We start from the raw sequence: 27329 nt of genomic DNA on the forward strand, positions 1-27329 counted from the left end.
ATGGATAAAAAAAAGCAGAGTTGTCCTTCATTTTTGACAAAAAGAGCTACAATGCCTTAAGGATAAAGGATACTATAGACTGTGCATCTAAATGATGATAAATGTCAGTTGGATCTCAGTAATCCTTGTAATTATTAATTTTAGAGTGAAATTTTTTTCTAGGGACATGTCAAAGGAAAAAAATCAGCTGTTTAACAGGGAATGAAGAGTGAATAAACATGTTTGTACTAATAATTACTAATGATTAAGTGTGTGCAAAGAGACCTTGTGCTGCTTCCCTACAAACACAAATTTACATAAATAAGGTGGACTGAGACACATATTTCTGTGCCATAAATCATGAAAAAGCAAGCTATAAAGAAAGGATTTTTTCAGGTTTTTTTATTCACAAAGGTATTAGTAAATGGTAATGTATACATTTGCCAAGTTGAGATTAAAATATACATTATACCGAATAGCCAAGTTATGTAACAGAGTCCATTATTGTAAGACTACGCAGTGTCTTATATATGTTACATTATATACTTATGCAACTCTACAAGACTATGTATATCACCTCACAATACTTTAAAACTAACATGGAACAAGGCAAAGAACAATAATTTCATTTTGTGACTGCAGGAGAACAAAACCTTTAAAGCATTTTTGTCAATCAGAACTGTGTCTAAATTATGTTTCTCAATTTAAAAAACTTAGGTTTTCCATTCAGCTCTGGGGTGTGCCTATGTCCATTTCTTCCTGGAGGAGATCCGAGGGATTTACCACGGATCTCCCAAGATATACCCAGGAAAAACAACAAATATTAAATTTTCAGCACCATAAAGTATCTCAGTTCTCATGTAGAATTAAACAGTTACTGGCCAATCTGAATATACTCAACGTTTCTTATGTCACTATCAATGTATTCTTGGTTTGATTCTGGTAAAATAAAAAAAACTGACACTGGTAAATATATAGACAGTATCCAAGGCACTTATAATTAAGGAATTTTACCAGCTTTTAGTGTAGAAATCAATTCGATAGCTCTGTAGATTATTCTAATACTCAAGTCTTAGTTAAAATACTTTTACTTCCTCATAATAGTACCTACAATGAACTAGGTACTGTACAAATATAGAAGATATGAGGCCTTACTCAGAGACCTTCGTGTAAAGCTAGGAAAACTATATCATTACACAATTCCAATGAAAATAATTACATATAAAGTTATAATTTTTTTTAATATTCTCTGGACTCCATTGTGAGTTTTAGCCATGTCTGTACATCAGGCCCTATTACCTGAGCTAAGGAGGCAGCAGTCACCTGTCTGTAAGCTGAGCTACATGTTCTGATAGTTCTTTTTGTTAAAAACAAACCTGTATTTCCTTAGACTGCACAAGCGTGGAATATGCTAACAATATTACAAATAATAAATAGCCATAACAATAACAGCGACACTTTCTTAAGGGGGCTTTCCCTTGATAATAAATATGACAGCATACAAGTTTTGGGTTCTTCTTCTGTTAAGTGTGATCACCGAGGCTGACCCCAAGGCTGCTAATGCCAGGTAAGCCACAAGACACACAAAATGATTCCCCGCTGAGAATGCGTGGTGAGCATGGCACCATGAACAGGTCCACTTGCCAGCTCATCTTTCACTGATTCTTTAACCCATTGTCAAAATAGATGTAACAACTCAAATTTCAAGCAACCTATAACAAAATTAAAGATATTTTAAATTAAAATCTTGTCCCTAACCCAAAATATGCAACGGTTACCATGTGAAACACAGTGAGAAACCTTAACAACATGTAAAGGACACTTTTAAAAAAAAAAACTTCCAAAAATACTCTTTGAAGTATTAAAACACTTAGAGGTCCTGACAGCTTAAACTTAAAGGTTAGACTTCAAAAGGTGTCATATGTATATATGTATTAGAGCAGCTCGTAGAGTAGACTAACATGGCTTAAATTACTTACAACTATGTTCAGTGCAATTCAAATTGAGATTAAGTCACGTAGAATACATCTGAGAACTTGCATAAAAATTCCCCTCGCTGGTAATGCAGTGTTTTTGAGTATGTGGACTAAGATGACATGGAATAGGACAGACTCCTCTGACAACTGAAACCTCCGAGCTCTCTGGAGATTTCTGTCTGCTTGTAGGCAGTAGGATAACAATAAGGGTATTGCCAACTGGTTGCTGATCAGTGCGTGCCCTGCAACTTCTAAGACTGTGGTTTTTAGTAAGATGTACGTTATATGTAGATGCTTTCTGAAATACACTGCAGAAGTTATTTTGGCAATTGTTTGCCATATCGTTTTACATTGCAGCTGAAAAAGAAGGCATTTCTGTTTACAGGGTGGTGTTGTGCTTTAAACTGCTTTAGAACAGATATTTTCTGTTTCTTCTCAGTGTGATCACTTCTGTTTTCTTCAGCCAGGGCTAATGTTTCTGATTCAAATCTGCTACTTGACTTGAAAGGTATACTTTTACCATCTTTCTAATGAGGAGACAGTCCTTGTTGCTCCTTCTGAGCGGTCCACTGCTAATAAATCCATCCATTTTATGATTCAAAAAGTTCAGAACTGTTTAATTTGTCTTCTTCATACAGCAAAATATTTTCCATGAGCTTCTTTTTCTGATCATTTATCTTTATTTTCCAAGATGTCTCTCTGGCTAATGCTGAAAAACAAAAAAGCCCAAATATTGAGAAAAAAAATCCATCTACTGTCTAAAGAATAGATGATAATTTTAAATTAAAAATAAAACAAAACTGGCTTAGGAAAAAAATCTGATAGAAAACCAGAAAACATTTTGTAGATTTATTGGTAAAATCATAACCAAGGAGAAAAGTTTCACTGAAATGGGTTTAGAAGTAGGAAGGAGAACCTAAGCAATTCTGGAGAAGAGAGCAATTTGCCCCTACCATTATAACACTAGAGCACTTTAACAAAGACTTTGGTTAGGATAGCAGGGGCATGGGCAGTTTTGCCAAAACAGCTTGAGGATCATATGCTTTTGAATGTTCTGCGTGCACCCCTCAGGTTTATCTGGATTTACCTTGTGAAGAGTCAAGGTCTGCATTTTTTTGTTGGAAGGTGCTCTGTGTAGTAGCTGCTATTTCCAAGATGTCATCACTTCTGGTGCACGCCGCATTTCTTTCCTGGAGTCCGTTTGCAGGATTTTCCTCCTTGACCCTGTAATCAGAGGCTGCCCTATTTTCTGAATTGTTACACCTGTTGTTAGACAGCTCGTCTGCAGACCTTTCAGAAGGATTCCACAGAAAACTACTCGATTCATCTGACTCACAAGGGACCCTTGACATCTGTCCGCAGTAGAGGTCAGGCGCGACTCCTGCCAGAGGTGTGCATGGGTTGGCACTTGTCAGGGTCACTGGCTGCATGCCATCCTCTTCATTTTCCCCTGCAGAAGGCACATCCATGCTGAGACTGGTTGTGTCATCATCAGTTTCTTCTGGAGTGTTCATGGAGAAGCCAGAAGTGCTGCCTCCACAGATGTAATGCTCTCTTAATTTATTTTCAGCCATTTCCATAATTTCAAGCACCTGTTTTTAACAACAAGATCTGTGAATGCAGAATAGTTCCTGCACCCCTGCTTACACATACTCTCCTACGTCAGCACGCTCAAAAATAAGTAAGGCATCAATGTTGTAGCTTTAGAGCTTGCTGTCAAGAAGACTAAAATCTTGGTCGTGTATTTAAAATATTACCTCTGCTATGTTAGAATTCTTCTTTCTCAGACAAAGGCAGACAGCTGAGGCAAAATCAATAGCAACCTCTTCCAGCAAGTATCCTGCTTTCTTGTCTAGATATTTACAGCATATTTCCTTGGCGGCTAGCTTTTCAAAATTTTTTACTTTGGAGTATGAGCTTTCTTTCGCTATTTGAATTTCATCGGCAATCATATCTTTCTGTTCAAAGGAAAGAGATACATTAGTGAGGGCAAAGTTAACACAAACATTTATTTCTGTCTGACTCACTGAGAATATGAGTCTTGCGTAAATTTGTTATTATTGCTCCTTAACGGCTGGTTTACAGACCTAAAAGCTTCCAGAATCTCCATTCATGCAGCTGACAGAAATGTTTGTTTCCACAGAAAAGACCAAAGGTTTTCTCTGCGTGTGTCTAATCTCATATTCACTAAGGCAGACGAACCTCTTCTAGGCTTATACCCATTTACAGGAATGAAAAATAATCGACGCTGTAAATAGCAGCATTCTCGCACAGGAATTCTCAAAGGTTTGTTAAAGAAACCAGAAACTTAGGGTCCTTTATTTTCTGAACCCATTTGAACATTGCTGAATTGCTTGGAAACAGTCAGTAAGAATGTACTATCGTTTTCCCCTCAAAGGCTTGAGCATGATGGCAAATGCAAAGGAGCATAACCCATAGCAGGAATAAGGTGGGGTCTGTTTCCATGAAGATGCTGTTAATGGCATTCGGTGAGCCCAGCCAGTTCTGGCTGCTTGTGAAAGTCACTGGTGTTGTTCTAACCACAGGCAATCTGCCCAGGATATACATTCCAGACACTAGTGCAATACGTAAACGCCTGATAAACATGAAGATGAGGCACCGCAGTTCCCGCCTACCCAGGTTTCCCCACACGGTTTGGCTTGTAACACCTCTTTCTGGCACATAAAAACATGCAGCCGCATTTCAGCACAAAGCCTTGTCTCTTACATAAGCATGTATTTAAACACCAACTATTCTGGAGTATCTCCTAATACAATCGGGAAATGGGAATATGTACTCTGCTTCTATTGAAAGGCAGGTAGGCTATGGGTGTTAATGGGACCAGGATATGGCTTCTCAACATCCCTTCCTCAGGATGTGCACAGCAGCCTGCAAATAACAAACTGTACTTACATAAAAGGAAAATTCATTTTATGACAGCGACCCCATTCACTCCTGTTGGTATTCATTAGTCCAGCTTTTTCTTACCAGATAAATAGGGTGTCTTCCTTCATCCAGTGCCTTAATCCCTGTCAGTATCTCTGCTAAGACCTAGAAAGTATATTTGAAAGATAAAACAATTTGTTCAGAATTAATTCTGTTTTTAAAAATTAGTTTTGTAACTAAAGAAATATTGAACTGCCAGGGCATTTTGAAGTTACATTTTTACTTCAGATGGCTTAACAATGCCAGATCTGGGCCATCTTTACGACACTAGATCTACCTCCAGAGCCAAGTCCAAATTTTATAGTTGGGTACAATAGATATTGTTGAAACAAAGGATGAGAAGAAAGTAATTCTAAATCTAGATAAGAAATCCCACTGAACAGAGTAACGTCCTATTTAAATGGGAACACCTGGAGACAGGTGATATCATAGACTATCAATTATTTTAGTTGAAATTCCACATTAACCAGTGATGCTTGTAGCAGTTCACATGACAAATCTGCAAGAATTCTGAGAACCTAACTGCAGTCTTTCTGCTACTCTTTTTTTTACAAATGATCAGCAGTAATAATTTTTTTTGCAACAAGAAACAATTTTGTTCCTGTTGTTCAAAAGGTTCACCTCACTTTGCCACAAAGTGAAGCACATTTGGAGTGTGAACCAGGATTTCAACACATTACATAGTCAGCAACTATGATATGAAATTTCTGGCAAAACAACTGTATGAGGCACATGCTCTTATATCCAATTTCCTGTCTAGAAGCACCAAAGTCTGCAACAGAACATGGAAGAAAGGCAACGTACCACACCACAGCTGAATACATCAACTTTTTCTGTTAACTGCCCATGTCTGATAAAATCTTCTGGCAGATAAGTAAGAGAAGCTTGCAGGACTTTGGTTTTCATCACAGCATATTCTGACTTTTTATCACCAGAATACAATCGCAGACCTGAATGTCCAAGCTTTGGTGTAAAGTTTTCATCCAACAGGACATTTGAGCTGTGACAACGAGAGACAAATAACAATATTGGTCAAGTAAGTACTTTAACCTGAGGTAAAGAATTACAGTTCTATGCTTTTAAAGTTAGGTGCTGAAAGTTTCCAGCATTTGGCCTGCTGTGTGTGAATGAAAGGATAAAGAGTGGTAGAAAGGGAAAGGGGGAAGAACAAGCATTCCAAAAATTACTTCAAAAGAATATACTTCCCTCATTTAGAAAAGACAGATTAAACATAAAACGGTAAACATGAGACAGCACAAAGATACTGCAAATGGATTTCGAAGTTGCATAAGCTTTCAGCCATTGTTGTTAAAGAAATCCCGAATTCACAGGTGACCAAGGACGTGCTGATATGCCAAACCCCTCACCTTTTGATATTCCCATGAAGAATTCCAAAATTATGCAGGTACTCTACAGCTCGGATGAGTCCTATAGAAATGCTAATTCGCATCTCCCAGGTCAGTGGAGCAGAAGCATCCTGCAAGGAAGAGAGGAAAAAAATGGTATTTTACAGAATTAAAAACTGTAAGGCATGAGTAGTTTTGAAAACCAAAGACATAGTTTTAGTCCCAGTCAAAACTCCTGATGACCTAAATCAAAAGTCTGGTCCAAGGCAGAAACCGGCGATTTCTAGGCCAAGGAAGGAGCCGATTCTTATATATTGTGTGGCCACAGGACACAGTGAGATAAGGATACAGCAAGGATCACGCCTGTCCAAAGCATCAAGCACTGGCCGTTACTGAGGCATAGTGCTGGTGTTGATGGATTGCTTTTCTGATGTTTCTGTGCCCTCTGCAGATGCTCTTTCAGTAGGTGCAAACACCTCAAACTGTTTCCTCTTAAGCCCTTGTAAAACTTCATAGCACATTATGCCAATGATTATGATGATGGATTCTACAGAAAGATATTCCCAAATCCAATGAAATATTACAATATGAATAGACATATTTTGCAGATTCCTTATTACTTTAAAAAGCCAAAGGCCGCACAGCAGAAACTTCCCACTGACCTGATCTGCTTTGCAGTACGAAAACTGGAAAAGAGCTGCAGCCTCTCTAGTGCTTACAGTCAGGATATCTGGGCACTTTTTTTTGTTTGGCTGTTTCTCAGAATTCAGAGAGATACGATTGCTTTTCATACAGGGACAGGACAGGACTTGTAATCACAGATAGATAACGGACCCAGATTATTCGCTTACTTGACACTGCAGTTTGTTTTGTAGCGATCCATTAGGCAGGTATGGATATATCAGACAGTGCAATCCAGTTTCTACTGAGAAACCCAGCAGCTGCAAAATGTTGATGTGACAACACCTGCAGGCACAGATCAACAATAGTTTGCAAAGGGAGTAAGAGCAACACAGAACAATACATTCCTGAGCTGGAATAAATTCCTAAATTCAAGGCAATCAGGAATTGCGCCCTGCAGGCGGAAGCACGGAACAGCCCTGAGCAGGCGCAGAAGGCCACCCTGGCAGCAAAGAGAGATCATTACAGCGTAGCCCCGCTCTACGCAGGTGGAGGGGTACAAGGCTCCAGAAGGCACCGCTTCCGCACATCTCGAGGACTGGCAGCGCGGCTGCCTGCGCTCAGCAGGGAGCTGCAGCATCGCCAGATGCACGTGGCTTCCCCAGGGCTCCTGCGAGGGCAGCACATAACCCCTCTGTCCCCAAACAGCACCGCGCCTGCGGTCAGTCTTAACCAAACACATGGGCAGCAGGCCGCATGCAGGATACGCACAGAACGCCTTTAAAGTCAACCGCTTACCGAAAGCAAATCTGTACTTCTGTATGAAAGAATCTTTGGGTGGAATTTGGGCTTGTGCATTCCATCTGAAAAATGAAAACACGCAATAGAACGTCAATAGTCATTACTAAGATGTTGCATTTATACCGATCTTCTTTTGGTCTCTAGGCAAGTATCACTGATGACAGGTTTGGGTCAAAGGCAACAATTAGTTGAAAATTAAAACAAAAAACAGTGTAAAGACACCTCCGATCTAATCATCAATGCAGGCAGCCACATTGCAGGCTATTCCCATGGACAGAGTTAATAAAACTACTCACATGAGTAAATATCTCTCACGTGTTTGCTGAATCTAGGTTTACTTACTTTATATCATTTCCTTTTTACTCTCCTCTTGTGTAGCTGTTCTGGTGCCTTGCCCATACAATATTAAACAACAACTGCTAATGCTCGAGAGATACTAATAACCAAGAAAAATAAAAGGTGGAGTACTTGCCTCTTTCAGTCTTTTGATGACATACACTATGTTGCTCCTCTGACCTTTGTAGACATCTGCAAAAGTACCTTCACAAATTCTGCTCTTGTCGCTGAAATCGTTTGTGGCATTAGTAACTTCCTTCTGGGTCCACAAAAGACTCCCGCTGGGGAGATCAGTCATTGTCTCCTGCTGAGGAGTAGAAGAGCTGCAAGGCTACACATTTGTAGAAGAAACAAGTTTAACTCATGAAAACTCATATGCTTTTTCCTTCTTTCTGGTATCGTATTTTCTTTTCCATGATTTAAGCAATCACTGTGATTGCTGAAAGAAATTGTGAAAGGGACTGTGCAATCACTCATGAGGGTTTCCCTTTGTAACACCTGTCTTCATGTGTTTTGCTGATGTAAAAATTTTGCATAATAGAAGAGATGTGAAAACAGTCACCAACTCGCCTTTCCACCTTTCCCAGAAAACAGACTAAGTTTTGTCTAAAAGTCCATGTATTTATTTGAAGTGATGTTAGTTTAAGTTACAAAAAATATTAATCTTTATGACTGGGGCATATAGGAAGAAACAGAAAGTAGGGTCCCTCATAATGTATTTATGTTCTGGGAGGAACTTCACATCTACTTCTGAAGCACCTGGTGTTGGTTGCACAATAATTTGCTGCTTCCAGTGTGGCAAGTCCTAATGCCAATTGTTATTACAGTTCCACTGTAGCCTAATCATGCCGCTTTCACAACCTTAATGTGCTCCAGGCTTGAGAAAACAAAAACGTTAACTCCCTCTCAAGAAACTCTGAAACTACTGCACTCTTTGTAGCGATCTTCTCTTCTGGCGGGTACTCTTGAACTGTGTTATTTTGGAAGAGTTTAAAGTCTTAGAACACAATCTTCTTTAAAAAAACTCGAACAAAATAAACCAAAGAAAACAGGCTGAGTCAGAACTGTGGTGGGACCGGAGTGTGCATGTGGATCTGGGAAACACTCTGAGAACCCACAGGACAGATCTAGCTAGACCCTCTTAAAGCCAAGAGAGCTATAGGGAAGAAGGAACAGGAGATTGTGCTGAAAGCACTAGGAACAGGAGAAAAACTTTTCACTGTGAGATGGTGAAGCACTGGAATGGGGGCTCAGAGAGGTGATGGAACCTCCATCCTTGGAGATTTTCAATCGTCGGCTACACAAGGCTCTGCATAACCTGACTTATATTTGATACTAGCCTAGTTTTGAGCAGAAACCACATTTTAAGTGTAAAATTAAACTAAAAGAAGTATGCCATTCTGACTAGTCAGTGGTATACGTTGCACTGTCCTACGATCACACGAGAAATGTTAAGTTCTCTGTAAAATCTATACTGGAAATCCCTTCAAAATTAATTGCTGTTTGTGGGCATGTTACCCATGCTGAGCTATGCATTATGCAATATTGTTAGTTTTTCCCCTCTCTGGTACTTCACTGGCAAAAAAAGTGATGTAAACCTCAAGTGATCTAACTGCACCATTACTATTATATTCAGTCTGAACAAATTGTAATCAAGCCCCACTCTTTCACTAGGTCTGTATTTATACAAGTAGAGGGATAAACTTTAATTGAAAAACCCACAGAATGTCAAAGACAATTTTCATTGTTACAATCAGAGAGTGCTAAAGGGATTTACCTTCACACTTGATGAGACAGGAGGATTGGACTGCAAGGATTTCAAAAGGTCTCTTGGGGGAGGTGGCGGAGAAGGGAGTGAATACAAGGCTCCTTCAGAAACAGACCCTGAAACTGAAATAGCAGCATTGAAAATACCTCTTATTTTTGTAATACCACAACCTGTGACTAATTATGAAAGTCTGGGGTATTTTGTTGAATTTCCTAACCAGGGATAGTCTATGACAAGCTGTCAAAATGTGAAATACTGTGTGAAGACAGGGAGCTGTTTTTCTGGTTCCTCTTTGCAAGATGACTACACAGATCTCCAGTCCTGGCTCGGGGACATGGAGCTCGCTACGTCCATTCTGCTGGCCAGGTGCTCTCCTCACTACGTCCTGAGGTTCCTTTCCAGGCAGAGGAGCCTGCTGACGCACGCCTAGATTTATTTTGCATGGAGAGAGGGACACTGGGCAGGAAATGTATGGAGCCAGGATGAGACCAGGGTGTTCACAGAGACCCGGGAAACGTCTTGAGATCCACAGGATATAGCCAGCATCTCTCAAAGCCAAGACAGCTGTAGGAAGGAGGAAGAGGAGGCTGTGTGCTAACATTAGGAATAAACAGCTCAGGAAACCACAGTGCTAGGAAAAAGGCAAATAGTCAAATGTGACCATTTTGAAGAGCAATATATTCATTATGCTATGGTGAAAGCGAATGAGAAGCAGTCTTGTCTACACAGTCATTTCAATGTTAAAGCAAAGTCAGAATCTGTTACTTTACTTACTGCCTGCTGGTGATACTCCCAGATGAGAAGAGTCTGGTGATGGCAACAGCCTTATCTCATTTTCTCTCTCTCTGTTTTTGTTTTCTGTGGGAGTTAAAGATATGTTCTCCTGTTTTGGTGGCTCTACCAGCTCTTCTTTTTCAGAGCTGGTAATATTAGAGGCTGATGTCCCTTCAAAAGAAAAGAAAGCAAAGATGAAGATTACCAGGGAAAATAGAGTCTGACTCCACTCAGTTATCAGGAAATAATCCTAGTCAGGAAACCAGACTGTAAATTAACATGAACATTAAAATGAACATTCAAGCAATTTATTGTTAAATTGCTGGAATACTATTGGTATTTAGATTCAGACCATATTCATGACATTTACTACTACTGAAAATTAGTAAGAAGCAATAGCTTCAACCAAATATCAGTGATGGCTACGCAAAAGATGTATAGTCTCTGGCAATAAGGAATTAGCAATAACAGTATACTTATTTTGTCATTTTCTATACGACATCCTTCAGGCAATCATCACAAATATCTCCCAGCCTAAAGAAGGCATCTAGTTCTTTGCTCATTGTCATGGGACTGAGAGGAAATTTGACAGAATTGTATTGGGTTTAGTCAGTTAAATATTTTAGACTATTTTCAATTGTGCAGTTTCAGTGTCATGACCATGCTCATTCCCAGAAAACACCTTCCTATATAGAACTATTTGCAATAAAGAATCATACTTTTACTTATGAACAGAAAGAAACAAACTGGAGACAATCAAGGGAAAACATAAAAATGGTCAAAGGTCAAGATTTGCTGATATATAAGGAAAAATTAAAGGCCAAATTATTGATTCACTACAACTCTAAAAGATCCTGTATTGTATATAGCTTGGTAAAATCTCAGCATCAGGCCTGAAAAAGCAACCTGAAGCCTGGTTAAAAGAAGTACAAAGATGCTTTAAGCGTACAGGGACTCGAAGAGGGAATTACTGAAATTAGATTAGGCTACAGTTAGGATGGGAAAAAATAAAGTAAAAAAAATTCAAGACACTGTGATATGCTGTCAGAATCTCCTGAAGAAGCAGCTGAATTCTTATCCATGAATACATTTAAAAGGAGCTTGGAAATGCCCAGTGTGCACTAGGGGTGATATAAGGACTTTCTACTGCCTGATAACCACATTTTCCTGGTTGTAGTTCTAAACTTTCATTTCCACCTGGCACCTTTTATCAGCAATACATCTAGCATTTTCTTAAAAATCAAAATGAGTGTTTTATTTTGATATAAAGGCAAATAAGCACAAGTATTAATACAAGGGGGGGTTGCCATGCTGTTTTATCAGCTTTGTATCTCAAGCATGGCAGTGATCTTGGCATCAAAAGCCGCAGCCCTCTGCATCTGAAATCAGATAACCGCTTTGTGTGCTTTTCTCGTACAAAGCCTTGGGAATCTCTGAACGAAGCGGGAAGCAGTATGTTTCATTTATAATCTCTGCTCCTTATAATAAACCAAGACTGAGTAGAACTGTTTAAGAGAAGACAGCTATGGCGGTTTCAGCGTACTCAGGTTTGAAGAGCAGGAGTGTAGGAAAAGCCACGATGGTAGAAGTGGACATGTTCGTGTCAGGCAAGTTTCTTCCTTTGACCTCTGTTTGGGGTTTGTATCCATGTTCTTCAGTGGCACCTATGAACGCAGGTTTGAATGAAACTAGGTCTTCAAAGTACAACTCAGAAGAATCAGGTATGCTTCTTTATTACTGTGTCAGAATGCCACGAAATCCCAGATTTTATGGGTTTTTGAAATTAGCTATCGAACAGTCTGCAGGCCTTTAGTCAAAACCAACAGTCCTGTATTCTGCAGTTGTTGGCTTTTCCCTCCTGTACGTTAACGTAGAAGTCTCTAAAATTAGAATCACTTCCCTCTTTCAACCTATTTTTCAGGGTTTTTCATTAATTTTGCAACTTCCTGCACATCAGACAAACAGGTCACGCTGAAGCTAAAGAACTGACATAAGAAAAGAATTATTATCATGGACATTCAGTAGTGCGAACTAGAGGAGTGCAAGAAATTGTTGAAGGGAGGTAGAACTCTCCTGGAAGTGATCTGCCAGCAAAAAATCTATCTGCGTGTTGTGTCTGATTCCTTTGAGTCAGAACAAATAGAACTATGGTGATGTAAGGACCACTTAGTTTTCTACAGTGCCCCATTGAAAAGCAATTATTCTCCATATCTGCCCAAGAGGAATCACCTGAGTAAGCACATTCAGATAAATAGAGATCAAAAAGCAGAAATAGAGCGTAAAGACTTCAAAGATTTGTCTAAACCTAAACCGATCCTGCTAGAGATCACTTCTGCTTCTGACTGAGCACACAGTGGAATGCCCGTCTTGGGTTAATTCCAGAAAAAACCCCCTACTTCCGCATGGCAGAACAACAAAATAATCTGGAGTTTCTGCCACTTAAATTAATGTGAAGTTTTGCTATGGACTCCAATATAAAAGACAACTACAAGAAGTTTTTTAAAAAGATCATTTCATTGTAGTTTTGCAATTTATTGCATTTGAATTGATCTGGGACAAAAATTAATATTAATCATCCAGAAACATAATTAAAATTTGATCTCTCCACAGGATTTGTCTCTTCCATCCTCTTTTAAACCCTCTTTATCTTCATAGTGCTTTACAGAATTCAAAGTCAAACCCAAAATCACTGCTAACTCCTTACGACGCCCTTCGTGGAACGGTCCAATGTTGTAGTTCACCCATTGTCACAAAGAGAAACAAAGGTTTGTTAGATCTATTACATCAGTTCAGTGCCTTAGGGAGCTGTATTGCATATGTCCATTTTTTGCCATGATCTCTTAGTATTTACTTTCCCTATTTACTGTCTAGCATGCAGAAATCATTATAAAGACTCCTGTTTACCTGCATCAGCCAACTCCAATTTTTAGAAATGAAGCTGCTTCTTAGATATCACAAAGTGTACTGCTCTGGCCTGGAGGAAGTTGATTGGGTTTTATTTTTAACAGAGGGGAAACCCTCAGTTTTTGCAGCTTGTGGCAAGTGAAGTCCAAAAAGTCTCTGTGCTGGTTTTGGCTGGGGTAGAGTTAGCTTCTTCCCAGTAGTGGTACGGGGCTGTGGTTTGGGTGTGCGCTGGAAACAGCGCTGATCCCACAGGGATGGCTTATCCCTGCTGAGCAGCGCTTGCACAGAGCCAAGGGCTGTTCTGCTCCTCACCCCCCACCAGCCAGTAGCTGGGGGTGCCCAAGGGGTTGGAGGGGACACGGCCGCACAGCTGAGCCCAGTGACCCAAGGGATATCCCGTACCGCATGGCGTCACGCTCAGCACGTACAGCTGGGGGAGGAAGGGGGGATGTTGGGAGTGACGGCGTTTGTCTTCCCCAGCCACCGTTACGGCGATGGAGCCCTGCTGTCCTGGGATGGCTGAACACCCGCCTGCCGTGGGGAGCGGGAATGAATTCCCTGGTTTGCTTTGCTTGTGTGCACGGCCTTTGCTGTACCTGTTAAACTGTCTTTATCTTAACCGATGCGTTTCCTCACTTTCACTCTTCTGATTCTCTCCCCCATCCCACCGGGGGGGAGCGAGTGAGCGGCTGCGTGGGGCTGAGCTGCCGGCTGGGGCTAAACCACAGCAGTCCCAGAAATATTTCTGAGAAAGCTCAAAAAAAAAAAAAAGGTAAATCACAGTAGCAGAAGCGAAAGCAGGTAATCCCCTCTTGCACGGAGGCTGAAGTCAGGTGCATATTGTGCAAGCCACACCGATATTTACATACCACTTCAAAGAAAACCAGGCAGATGAACAGAAGGATGATGACTGTTTCTGTGCAGCGATGATGATGATTATTTTTCCTGTGTCTTTATTTTTAATGGCGATGTTGCTGGAAGCCGCTCTTGGATTGGAAGCCTAATTCTTTGCATTTTACATAATCGGAGAGACCAATCTTACTTGGCTCTTGTGTAAGAAATCTTGTCAGGGGCTTTAAAACGGGCTTTAAAACGCGGCCTCTCAGGATTCGATCTAGTGCTGTTGTCTGGATTTGCACACAGGACCAGGCCGAATGATCAGAGATCCCCTGCGCAGCCTCTGGGCTGCCAGGGGAAGGTGCTATACATCAGCCTGGCTCCAACGGTGTTGGGGGTTGCAAGAAATAGCTCTCTGAAATTAAATACATGAAGCTTCTCTGGGAGTGATTCACCACTGCAATGTGCTGAACTAATCTCCATTTGAAATCTACTCATGGTCTTGTTTTAAAGGTCTGTAAGAGAAGAGAAAACCCTCTGCCCTGGGGTAAAAGCAGCAGCATCTCAGTTGTTACAGCAAGTGATTTTTCTAAGCTCTTTGAACTCAGCTTTTGCAAAAAACGGCAAAATTAACCCACATGGGAAAGAAAAGGCATCATACCTAACTGAACAAACCCAGCCTTTTCCATGACAGACAAAAACTATGTTGAAAATTGTTGCTGCTATTATGTAGTGGTAAAACCATTCCATAATTTTTCTATTTTGGTTTTTATGTTTTATGGAAGGAAAATGCAGTTTGTTGTTTTGGGTTTTTTTAAATTAAATCACAACGTATAAGGTGGGATTACAGAAATGTCAATGAAGTCTGTAAAGGAATACACCAAAATGAGCCAGCCGTAAACAAAGGTGGGCCCCAGGATGTGCTCTGACAGGGAAAGAATGCAAGGACTGTAACTAATGAGAGTTTAAGGTGTGGTAGGTTATACTGTGTTATATAAGAGCACCCACACACTCCGTTTATGGACAAGGAATCAACAGTGTTAAATACTGAACAGGCACAGAGCAAAAGTGTCATCACATCATGGAAGTCACCCTGTACTCCAGAGGATCCATAAAACCACCATTATCAGGGAGCCAGGCTTATTGCACTGGTGATATCTAGGTCAGATTTATTCAATGTATAGATTTAAAAAAAAAAAAAAAAAAAGATTTTGTTTTCAATCCTGTCCACTCAGACTGGACCCTCAAAGTCACAACGTGACTAAATTGACAATTGGATTACTGACATACAAATTAAAACAGATTCAAGTTCGCTTCCCTGTAGCTCGCTTTGCTGAGGAATGAGGAGTAAGAATTGTTAGAGTCTCCTAAGCTGAACACTGTGACTGAATTCAGTCTGACAGTGGATCTGCTGATCCAGGCTGCGTATGGGCGATGCCAAAACCAGCTCTGTCAAGTGAGCAAAGCTCACGTAGGGTCTGTGGTTATGGTGTTTGATGAGCTAAGGCAGAATTTGCTTGAAGGTTGCTTGTGCTGTAGTAATTAATATTCCTTTTTTAAAAAAAAGAAAATAGAAATTTAGAGTACCATTGTTAAAGATTTTTGTCTGCATTCCAAAATGAAGGTTAAAAGTCATGCTAATGCCAGGAAACTACAGAAACCCATGATGCATTATTGGACTTTCCACGAGAAATGCCTCCAGCTGCTGCGCAGCGGATGCTGGCTGCAGCCCTGAGCAGTGCCGGGCCGGCCGCTGTTTCCCAACAGCTGCTCCCGGTGGAACCCACAGCCAGCCCCGGCCACCAGTCAGGGAACGTGGGAAGCAGACAGGGTTCCAGCACCTTTCCACCTGCGGATGCGTACGCCCTCATAAGCTTTGAGCTTTCCCATGTGCACCCAGATGGTGCTTCTCCGAGCATTTCTGGCCACGTAACAAAAATCTGTAATTTTTCTTTCTTGTAATTCTCTGTGGAGAACTAGCAACATTCATGCAAGTATCTGATTTCCAGAAAGTAGATTTTGGGTGGGAATATGTGTGAAAAGGGGAATGTGGTCCACTCCCAACTTTTTGGGGCAACTCAATACAGAAAGACAGCATGTTGTCCAGGGTTCAACAGATTTCATGGTAGAACTGGATTAAGGTACAATTTGCTTTACAAAAATGGACAGCTGGAATTTTTCGATGGAGAAAAGTGGAAAGGAAAATTATATTTAAAAGTGTTGTGATTTCTACAAGGCAATTGTTTACTCCAACTAGGCACACTGAGTTCAAACTCGAGTCATCCTACCTCAAGCAAGATAAATCTGATATAGAGCAACCTGGAGATAGGGGAGAAGAATTACAGGCAAAGAGTTAGAAAAGAGAACAGTTGTTTAATTAATGGAAGGATTGAGGAGAACATATGATAGGGATATAGAAAATCTGAAGTGGGATAAAGAAATAGTGATGCAGGCAGTCGAGAAACCATTTCTCCTTTTCATAACCTTTTTCTCAATGGTGCGGGAAAGCAGGCTGCATAGGCTAAACTGTTTATATGTTTTGCTACTCCAAGTTTGTTGACAATTAGAGTATGATGACAAAATTTCAGGGAGAAACAAGAATGTATGAAAAATTAAAACATTCATAACTAAGCTCTGATTTGAAACCCTGTCTGATGCGTGAAAGTACCACCCCTGGTTCAAAGCAGAGCCCGTCTCTCTTTGGCACCTCTCAGCATCGAAGACAGCCACTACAAAGGTGGGATGATGAAATAGAGGGACCAGTGATTCCCCCTCTACATCACCTCTCCCTTTCCCACCACAAATTTTAAGAGAGTAGAAAATCAGAATCAGAGGAGAAATTTTAGAATTTGAGCATGGGGCTTCCAGCAAAAAGCTTCTTCAGCTGGCAAGAGAGATTTACAGGACTGGGTCTGGGTGCCCTGAGAAGCAGCGCAGACTCCCCGCAGGAGGAACAGCAGCTACTCACAGTCCAGAATGACTTGGGCCGCTCGGTAGAGCTGCAGTCCTTGCAGCAGGTCCAGCAGCTGCTGCACTGTCGCCAGCCTCACTCCCCACCACCACATGAGCTCTCTGGTTATGCTGATCCCCGTCTTCTCCATGCACTTGATTTTCCGTAGCTCTGTTTGATCAGTTATCACGTACGAGGCTAGTGGGAGACAATGGATATTTCTGTTTAAAAGTCAGAAAAAACAAGCAAGTGCAAGCAGGGAAAGCTAAGGTGCGAGACACACTTTTTCATTTGCACGCTTTTACAAGGAAGGCTCACAATAAATTAGCTATGTGGACATGAAGAAAATTCAGTTTCTGAAGTAAGATATTCCTTTTATTCCTTTGACTATTATGGAAAAAATGTTGTTATATCAGAGACCCAAAAAGAAAACCCAGTCACACTTTTCAGCATATTTTCTCCCCAACCTTCCTTCACCTTAGTACTTTGTACCAAAGTAAGTTCGGATGAAATTCCTGGTGTGATTCTCCCAAAATAGGTAACAGAAGTCAGTGGTGAGACTGCACTCCTGTCTACATTACTAAATACCAACATTAGGGTAAGCCAAATAGTAACTGAATCACCTGGGTGTTATTTACAGTCAGATAAACCTGTTGGTGAAATGCAGCTATTTTAAGAGCGGGAGATACCGTGCTAAAGCTGACCCTACATAATTTGTCCCGATTGCTGCATGTGCAGAGTGTGCTGGTTACCCCCCCGCGCTCTTCTCGGCTCGCTTACCATCATGTCACCCACCTCCCTCGTTTAGCTCCCACTACATCCGATGCACCCGGCCGCAGCAAAGCGCCGTGGGCTGGGGAGGGTGAAGTAACCAGAACAGTAAAACCACAAACGTGTCTAAGGATGCTCATGTTTGGGATGGGGCTACATCCCAGCTTCCCCACGCGCCAGCGCCCGCCCGACGGCAGCAAGAGGCTCTGCCTGCCCCGGGCAGCTCTGCGGCTGCGGGACGGGCAGTGGCAGCTCTGGCTCCTTCGGGCAGAGGGTCGGGGAGAGAAGACCGGGCAAACTGTGCTGAAACAGCGGTTTGTGACACAGGGCTGCCTTGTCACTCTGTCCTGGGATCTGCCCAGCTCAGCTGTGCTCATTTGTGGTCCCGGGGGAGATGCCACCAAAGGTGCCCGTCAGCTCAGACCCTCCCAGCTGACCCCACCTGATGTGCTCCTCGCTTCGCAAGCCTGAAGCGGAGAGGCTTGGGGGCCGGGGGTGTGCGGGGAAACAAAGACTCTCGAGTTCACACCGCAGCGGGCTTTAGGAGCACGCCAACATACAGTTTTGTGCTTCTGAAGACGGCGAAGGTAAATCCCACCCTCGGTCAGCAAGTTTCACTGGGGTAAGAGTTTACTCAGCAGAGTTAGTAAAGTCTCGAACAAAATTAAATCATGTTAAATAAAGGAAGGTAGGCCAACTGATAAAAGATGCAGGTTAGGTTTGTTTGGACTGGGATACAGAAAAGAGAATAAAAAACTCAGGGACTACATTCCCTATACTCATTAACTGGACACGGCCAGGACTGAGAAAAACAGGGGCAGTACGCATGAGGGAATATACGTGAAGCAAAGGAAGAAAGAAAAAAATAGGACATCTAAGCACACGTGAGGGATGTTGTGAAAACAGGCACGCAGTGAGAAGTAGCAGAAGATAAAGTGTGAACGGAGAGGGGAGGGCGAAAGACAGCAGAGGGCGAGGGGAAGGAGCCTGGCTGCCCGGGAGAAGCCAAGGGAGCCCACAAGTCCAATTCCAGCGATTCATCAGAGCTTTCGCTCGATGCCCAAAGCAGATCGCTGCACGGGAATTCCCTGCCTGTGCTCATGGCGCCGGGGAACGACTCGGTCAGAGGCCCGGCGTGGGACGGCTGCCCTGCGTGGCGTGGGACGGCTGCGCACTGCTCTCAGCCTTCGAGCCCTGGTCCGGCCAGCCCCCCCCCCCCCGCTCACCAAATCGCATCCAGTCGTAGTCGCTGAGGCAGTCCATCTTGCGGCAGAAATCCTCCAGCACCCAGGCAGGCATGCTGTGCACGTACAGGGCCGGGGGGCAGCCCCCCTTCGGGGCCGGCGCCGGCTGCCGCAGGGTCATTGCTTCGCAGCCCCCCTCCGCCGAGCCCCTCGTCCCCGCCGCGGCCATCAGCAGCGGCCGGGCATGGTCCCCAGGGCAGGGACCGCGGGCGGCGACGCTCCCCCGCCTCTGCCTCCTCCGTGCGCTGCGCTGCGCTGCCGAGGGTTGATTTTCTCCGACAGCTTCCTCCTCTCAAAGGGGCTGGCCTCGGCAGCCCGGCCCTCCCCCGCCCGCCCGGCGGCACAGGTAAGCGTTTCTCGGCAGCGTCAGACCACACTGCGCCGCTTCCTGCTCCGGCTGACGTCAGGCCCCGGCCCCAAAGGCAAATCAGATTTTCCTTTCCATGAGCGCTTATTGCTCCAGCCTGGTTGCCAAACTAAGTTTCACGTGACGCAGAGGTGAAAGATGCTTTCCTGCTGGTTACGCGCAGCTGGCATTGCCGACAGCCTGCGCAACAGCTGCTCCCAGCACAGCCAGATGTGCGCAGGGCGGGAGCGGCGCGCAGGGCGGGAGCGGCGCGCAGGGCGGGAGCGGCGCGCAGGGCGGGAGCGGCGCGCAGGGCGGGAGCGGCGCTCAGCCCGGGCTTGGCCGCATCTCCAGGGCGGTCGGCTGCGGCTTGTTGGCCCATGTGGGTATAGATATGCGTGTTTAAACACAGATCCCCCGAGGGCCACACCAACCACGCTCCCCACCGTGTTGGGTGCCGTACAGTCGGGGATCCAGAAAGTTTCAAAGACCACCAGATCCAAGACAGAAACGCGTACCGACAGAGAGGGCAGTAAAAAGCACAGCCAGCTAACACGGAGAGCGAGCCTGCTGCCAGCCTGACCCTTGCCAGGATTTACACTCATCGCAGCATACAGGATTTCACTTGTATAGTTATTGTACAGCCGCAGATGCAGGTAGCGAGAAGTCAAAAGCGGTCACCTGCCCAGGTCTTGCTAGTCAAGGATTGGCTTTAAACTGTGCTCTAAAAATCAACACTTTCTAAATTTTTAGGTTTTGCCTTTTTTTTTTTTTTTGTATTTAACCTGCTTTTGAGAAAGTTTTATCATCAATTGATTCACCAGTGTACATGCTACAAATGCCTCTGGCAAAATGATCTACGTGGAGAGCCTCACAGCTGTACCTCTGCCATCATGGGACAGTTTGCACAACTGCACACGTAACTGTAACCCGTTCCTCCCTCTGGTCTTTTTGTATTACGTGCAAACAGTACTGTAAGTTTCGAGGGCTTTTAATTTATGATTTCTTTATAATCTGCATATATTTTACAGTACAGCTAAGCCTTGTTTTCAGTATCAAAGTTTCAAACTTTGGCAGTTTTCTGTACTTCTTGCCTCAGAAATCATGAGCCTTTCACATACCATTAAAGTAACAGTGAATTTCTTACCTGTGATATTAATGTAGCTACAAGGTCAAAAGACAGAAAAAAACCCTAAACAAAAATATCCAGAGTGTATTATTACTTAACTCTATCACAATTCAAAGACTGCCTTGGGACCTAGCTGTTTTAGCAGTAGTACTATTTCAACAATAGCAGTTAAATTTATGGGGTTTTCCCTCCCTTCTCCCTGCTTACTATCCCTCTGACACCTATCTAAATTCTGTCATGGGAAGACGATCAGAGCATCTCTGAAAGTCACGTAAGACGAGACTGACATTTGTGTTGCAAAGAACCGTATAAAATCAGGAAGAAAAGGAAACTTCTTTCCCTTGGGTACAGGAAAAAACCTGTGAAACCATCTGGACTATTTGCCTCATGCGAAAACAAGGGGAAAGAATGCTCGTTTCTAGCTAGCATCTAGCTCTGCGTATGGCTTCAGTTTCGCACCAACCATTGTAATAAAAGGTTTCACAAGGGAACTGACATGTACCTTTTCAAATGGAGACTAGGATGGTCCTATACCTGCCTGTTGCTTAGCCTTTGCTTTCAGATGACGAGGTATCAGGCAGGGCTTTGCACTGCTGCGTGCTCTCCTTGAGCCCTTGGACACTAAATGAATCTCAGAACCATCTGTTATTTCCCCGGTGTTTTTCACCTTCAGCCGTGACACACCACTTCCTGCAGCAGCGCGTTCCCACCACACCACACTGACCCGTGTCGAGCAGGAGCTCTCCGTCCTGTCCTGACTTCTGGCTCAGCTCCCTCTGCTCGGGGACTGCCAGTGAGACAGCACCATGACTCCCACTGAAAACTACCCAAATTTTTAATGTAGCTGTCACAAGTACATGGCAACTTTCACTCATTACTGATCCAGCTGAGTAACCAGTGGGAGGCTCCATTTTCCAATGTTCACGTCTTAGAGCCAGCTGGGGTCTCCTCTAGTCTTTTGTTGTTCTGACCCAAAGGAGCGCTCCAGAATAAAGAGACTTTCTGGCATATGTTGATCATTCCTCCAGAAGTTTACTGATCTATAACATCTGGGTTTGTTTATTATTTAAACATATTTTATCAATAGGAGTTCTTTACTGACCAAATTTTTCTAGGATAATGTTTATGCACCTGCTTTAACTAATTGACGAGGCTTTTACATCAGTTAGTTCCCTGCATCTGTCTTCCACTTTGAATGCTCGAGCCATGGCTTTGGCTGAAGAACGAAACCCAAATGATATGAGAAATATTGTGACCTATTGCATTCCAATGACAAATAATATGTAATCAATTTGGGTTTATGCTAGAATGCCTCTAAGTAAAAAAAAGAAGATACACAGCTGGACTGATATTGTTACTGAACTTAGTCCATGGTAGGGTCTTGTGAGCATTTCACAATTTGAGCCTCATGACTAGCCCAGCTACAGGAAGGTGGTATTTAACATGCTCACAGTCACTGCCACGCTGGTTAAAAACCCCAGACCTGTAACAGTACTGTCAGACTGCGGCAAGAGGATCAAGTGTAACATCAGGTGTGACTCGGTGGTCTGTAAAAATAAAACCTGGTCAGATATTTGAGAGACATGTTTTTAAGTGCTTCTCATCTTAGAGAGGAAGTTGCTAAGTTTTTAAACCTGATGTGTGGAAAAAAAAAAAAAAGGTACTTCATGACTTGTCAACAGGAAAATTAACACTTAGATGGCACATGAGAGCTACAATTAGCTATAGTTACAGAATTCCTATCACAAGAAAATGTGTCCACGTTGCATGAAAAGAGCTGTGGGAGGAATAGGGGAGGCAGCTGCGTGAACAGGGTTCTGCATCGGACTTTGCCTTTGTTCAGTCCCTTACTCTCCCAGACTTCTTGCGTAACTCTGGAAAACTCTATGTCATCTGCAAAATGGAAGCAGAATTTCCTTTGTTATCTTGTATAGGGAAAGTATAAAATTTCAAGTATGGATTGCCTCTTGCTATACATTATTTTTAAAATAATGATTGCCTCTTGCTTAAAGTACTTCCTACTCTTAGTGGCTGTGCAAGGAGTAGTCAGCTACTGTTGGCAGAATGAAACGACAGTGTAACATTGTGAAGCCAGATCCAAACAATGTCCTTTGGTACTAAAAATCAGATGCTACAGTGCCTTACTTAGGGACAGCTGCCTGCTGTGGAATCCAAAAGTCCCTGTCTGGCCTGTGTTCTGTGGAAGAGGCATTTGCCACCTCAGGAGGGGACTGAGAGCGGCTGGCCTGCTGTGCAAGGGCAGCATCTGCGCTTAAATGAAATGCTGAAGCTAAAGAACTGACGCAGGGTTCGTCAAATTCCTGTCCTAGGACTCACATACCTCAAGGATTCAGGGAAATGCCACCTTCTACTTGGGATTCCGTGGGTAAATGCACTCAAGTCTTCCAAAGTATCAAATCAGTTTCACATTCAAAACACAAATTGGTGAGGGAAACATGGTAGAGCGACTGTGTAGATACATAACTGCCGACTACAGCACGTATCTGAACAATTGTCTCGACCCTGACAATTGTTTCTGCATTTTTCTGCAATTTAAATCGAACAGTCATTGACTAACAACCCAACGCTCTCTGCTTTGGGTGTACCCTCATCAGTCAGGCTGCCTATGGACTGACGGATCTCCGGTTCATTTCTACACGGTAACAAACTGCCCTTAAGTCAATCTTCCACAGAGTGGACAGGAAGCATCCCTTAGAAAAAGGGCCAAACCACACCAAACAAACACAAAGCATCCCCAATTAATTGTTGCCTATCAGGAGCTCTCTTTAGCTAAGGACTTAAGCTGTCTTGGAATTCAGTAAATGCAACTAAAACTTAAGCAAAGACAGGATTCTTCTATCAGCAATGACATCATGGGGTAGTAGTTTTTGTACGTTTGTTTTTGGCACGTCACGTAAGTATGCTTTTCTGTCCTCCAACGTTCCGGAATCCAAGGAACCTGATCCCTTAGCAGCGATAAGCATTGTACTAGAAAAGTGCCACCGGCTGGCTGTATACTGGAGGAAGTCCAGTAAATGTAAATTGTTCTAACAAGCAACACAAGAGATCCCAGACCCCACACAGCTCAGAAACATACAGAATGTTTATGATACGTACAGATCTGTTAAACCTAAGACCTAATACCTACTACATTAAAACATAAACTGCAGAGTCAAGCAGCCGGTTTTCTGCAGCTGGCTGGCAGCGCTGCCACATCGATTGTAACCACAGCATCGCAAGGACATCAGGAGGAACACCCCACTCCGGCAGCCGCAGGGCTGCACCTGCAGGAGGACAGCGCAGCACCCTCTAAGCTAAGGGCTCCCGATGAGCTGGGTGACTCACTGACGTCTGCTGCCGAGGCCTGCGCAGGCTCACGTTCCTCTGAGAGAGATCTGCAAACGGTGGTAAGAGCAGGAATTGTAATGTAGCTACATTTATGCACAGATGCTGCCTGAAGTTGTGGTAGCAGTTTAGTGTTAGCTACCACACAGTCCTGCAGCAACAGGGGGCTGAACAGTTTCAACTAGGGCGACTTTCAGGGGTATTGCAGGAATACAAGCATATGGTCCCAAGCACTGTGAAGTTATTTGACTGAATTACAGTAAAAATGTTAGCATGGATTTACATTTTTATGACAAAGATCAACTCGTACACTTCAAATATGTAAGAAAAACAAGTATACAACAAGGGGAGACGTTTCATACTTACAGAATACTTTGATATTCTCAGTTTCACAGCTGTGTTTCTTAAGAATGTATAACTGGAAAGAAAAGTATGCCACAGAAATAACCTGCTATAATCTCCTATCAACCTGCTTCTAACACTGAACAGCACTACGTCTGTTACTTGGTGGACAATTCACGGATCTGCTAAAAGCAGCGCTCCTTTGATTTATGGGTGTACATTCACACAAATATGCATTCTAACTGAGGTACGGGAGAAACGCCATATAGGAAAAGAAATGTTTTCTCTGCTTATCTAGCCTGTAATAAAGCGTGGCTCTGTCTGTGAGCTGGATCTAGCAATAGGCCCGTAGGAGCTGATACAGTCTGCTGTCTGCTCCTTAGGACACAAACAGCTTGAGTGGTCCATGCTCCCCGGAAAGGCCTCCCACTACAACCCCAACTGCTGCGCTGCGATGGGAAAGGTCGGACTCAAAGCATCTACCTTCTCTGAACGCTTACCCGATACACCTGTACAGGAAGCTGGGGAAGCAGCTGCTGAGGAGAAAGGTGTCCAAAAACTAGGATCCAGGCTATACGGCTGACTAGGTTGGATCACCTTGAGATCAACTAGGCAAGAATCCATCACGAAGAGCAAATAAGGCATTCAAGGTATGATCTGTGTAAAAATCTGTTGGCCCCAGAGCAGGCATGACATGGGTTTATAAATGCAAAGGTCAGAGGCAGAAAAGCCCCCAAGCATTTACACGTGCCACCTTCCCACCAACATAACGTTTCAGGCCCTCAGGAGGTGGTGGTGGAAACCCTTGCGTACACAAACACCCCCCACGCTCTGTGATTCACAGGCAAATCTGGGCTAAGCGTGAGAGAGTGAAATTCCATTGAAAACAAATTATTCAAGCAAAAATGGTGTTGTGCCACTTACAATCATTAGAGTCTGGCCTAAATTAATCCTTGGTGTAATTTACTTTCTATTACAAAGAAAGTTGATCTGTATGCATATTCTCCAAACAGATGACCTGATCTATGTCCCTATGCAGTGTTCCGAGATAGTCCAAATAAAACTTCTTTGAGTTTCACCTGCGTGAGGCGTCTAGAGTCATCGCTCTGCAATACACATAACGAAGAACAGAACGGAACCATCAGGAACCTGGCGTGTTTCTACGTGCTCTTCAGTCTCTTGGATCTGACATAGCATCACAGCAAGTTTTCTTCAATTTAACTGAGTTTATATTTCAGAACCTAAAATGCAGACATTAGTTCTTGGTATGTTTCGCAGCAACTACTCCTGCTTAAACTCAGTGGTTTGCTATTTAAAGAGTCTGGAGTGAGTAATCATGTTATTCCAGAATTCCATTCTTCAATGTTTCACTTCTCTCCAGAGAAAGTCGCTGAAGATCCTTCCTAATATCTGGATGATCTTCCAGCTCTTCATATAATGATCGAACAATGTCCAGTTTCCTGTAATCCATCGGTTTGACCAGACTGCGAACAACCTGGAGACATCTCTCTTTCAGGGTGAACACTAAGGTGAAAAACAAACACAACCTCATCACAAGGGCTCTCGTTAGCCGCTGCCTCCAACACAGACAGCACTTCTCCAAATACATGAATACAGAACATAACATTAGCAGCTTTTTTTCACAACACACTAAATTCACTAGAGAGTAAAAGAATTTGTTGTTTCCTGTCGCGAGGCACCCTACAAAACCCATCAGAGACAGCTTTAAAATGAGAGGTGTGTCAACATTTCTACTCAATACAGCACAATGACACAGCTCTAGCTAGAAACCCTAGAATAGGATTCTTTCCTATTTCTGAGGCAGATTTTATTATTTATGTACTTGATTTCTCCCTCGATCCTTACATTGAAGTCCAAAGAGATCAAGTACAAAATTCGTCCGTTTCCACCACAGAGGCAGTCCCACTCCGTTTACCTGGCAGCGTGATGTCTGCTTTATTCACATTGGGAGCCGCTACAAACAGCTCCTGCTGGTTGACAAGGAGGCCATCGTTTGTCCCCGCATCCCGGAACAGCCAGAGATGACCTGGGAGAGAACAAGGTGGAAACGCAGCCGTTACCGCTCCGTTTAACGAGCGGTTCTGAGGGTTGCCTGTAAGGAACCGATCTGCTCCCCGGTGAGAGCCCACCGCCGCGGCCCCGTCTGCCTGTGCGACCGGGGGATGTCACCGAGGACTGGGTGCCTGGCCGGCTTCTGCTTCCCAGACAGCCCCACGGGCTAGCCGTGCCCGGACCCCGACGGGGCGGCGTTTCATTCCCGCACGGGCGGGCAGGCCCGAGGAAGGCCCACCGCCGCCAGCTCACCCAACCGGCGCCCGCAGACAGCCGCGGCCCCCCACAGAACGAAGGCCGCACCCCCCCCCTCCGCCACCCCATCCCGACTCCCACAGCCCGTCCCGGCCGCACCCACCCCGGTAGCTATGCATAATCCGTCCGGTACGCGGCTGCAGAACCGGATAGTAACGCGGCCTGCCCTCAAAGTCCACCCAGATCGGGAGAACGGAGCGGGGGCTGCGGTTGTTGAAGACGACCTCGGAGAGTTCTCGCGTGTTAACGGAGCGCAGGCACGGCCCGCCGCCACCTCCCTCAGGCCCCGGTCCCGGTGGCGACATTACCGCGGCCGCTCCTCGTCGCGGACGGTGAGGCGACGCGCATGCGCGGCGGGGCGGTCTCGCCCCGCCGCGCATGCGCGTCGCCTCACCGTCCGCGACGGGGAGCGGGTGGGGCCATTCCGCGGCGGCTGACAGGAGCGAAGGGCGGAGCGGCGGGAGAGCGGCCTCACGGTACCGGCAGCTGGGTTGGAAAGCGGCGTTAACGGGCCTTGACCGGTACGCTGGGTTTTACGGTCATCACGCATGAGCCCGCAGTCCGAATTTGAAGGGGAAAAAGTGCG

General features: G+C 43.9%; 2 protein-coding genes across 4 annotated transcripts; both read right to left on the reverse strand.

Annotated features, from left to right (window-relative positions):
• Nucleotides 1–247: 247 nt before the first annotated feature.
• On the reverse strand, nt 248–19638 carry IRAK2 (interleukin 1 receptor associated kinase 2). Of its 3 annotated transcripts, none has more exons than XM_054838527.1 (13): nt 19236–19638; nt 17257–17436; nt 10548–10718; nt 9783–9895; nt 8142–8309; nt 7667–7731; nt 7099–7213; nt 6269–6378; nt 5706–5901; nt 4944–5006; nt 3713–3913; nt 3043–3547; nt 248–2664 (listed from the first exon to the last, which is right to left on the reverse strand). In XM_054838527.1, exons 1-13 carry the CDS (start codon nt 19420–19422, stop codon nt 2546–2548), a joined length of 2193 nt encoding a protein of 730 aa, XP_054694502.1. In that variant the 5' UTR covers nt 19423–19638; the 3' UTR covers nt 248–2545. The 3 variants fall into 3 exon arrangements, with proteins under 3 accessions (XP_054694502.1, XP_054694501.1, XP_054694503.1); XM_054838526.1 differs by having other exon boundaries at nt 8142–8312; XM_054838528.1 differs by having other exon boundaries at nt 8142–8336.
• A 4703-nt stretch (nt 19639–24341) lies between these two features.
• VHL (von Hippel-Lindau tumor suppressor) lies at nt 24342–27099 on the reverse strand. The gene is made up of 3 exons (XM_054838633.1): nt 26847–27099; nt 26352–26462; nt 24342–25939 (listed from the first exon to the last, which is right to left on the reverse strand). Exons 1-3 carry the CDS (start codon nt 27046–27048, stop codon nt 25755–25757), a joined length of 498 nt encoding a protein of 165 aa, XP_054694608.1. The 5' UTR covers nt 27049–27099; the 3' UTR covers nt 24342–25754.
• Between the last annotated feature and the right edge of the window lie 230 nt (nt 27100–27329).

The sequence above is a fragment of the Grus americana genome, chromosome 11 (genome assembly GCF_028858705.1).
Source record: "Grus americana isolate bGruAme1 chromosome 11, bGruAme1.mat, whole genome shotgun sequence".
NCBI classification, from domain to species: Eukaryota; Metazoa; Chordata; class Aves; order Gruiformes; family Gruidae; genus Grus; species Grus americana.

Coding starts and splice junctions, on each gene's coding strand:
- IRAK2 (XM_054838528.1), bottom strand. CDS start 19,422: ATGGCCGCGGCGGGGACGAGGGGCTCGGCGGAGGGGGGCTGCGAAGCA. Junction 17,437..19,235: donor CTACGACTGGATGCGATTTG/GTGAGCGGGGGG, acceptor GTCTCCCACTAG/CCTCGTACGTGATAACTGAT. Junction 7,214..7,666: donor GAAGTACAGATTTGCTTTCG/GTAAGCGGTTGA, acceptor CTGTGCCTGCAG/GTGTTGTCACATCAACATTT.
- VHL (XM_054838633.1), bottom strand. CDS start 27,048: ATGTCGCCACCGGGACCGGGGCCTGAGGGAGGTGGCGGCGGGCCGTGC. Junction 26,463..26,846: donor GATTATGCATAGCTACCGGG/GTGGGTGCGGCC, acceptor GTTCTCTCCCAG/GTCATCTCTGGCTGTTCCGG. Junction 25,940..26,351: donor AGCAGACATCACGCTGCCAG/GTAAACGGAGTG, acceptor TTTTCACCTTAG/TGTTCACCCTGAAAGAGAGA.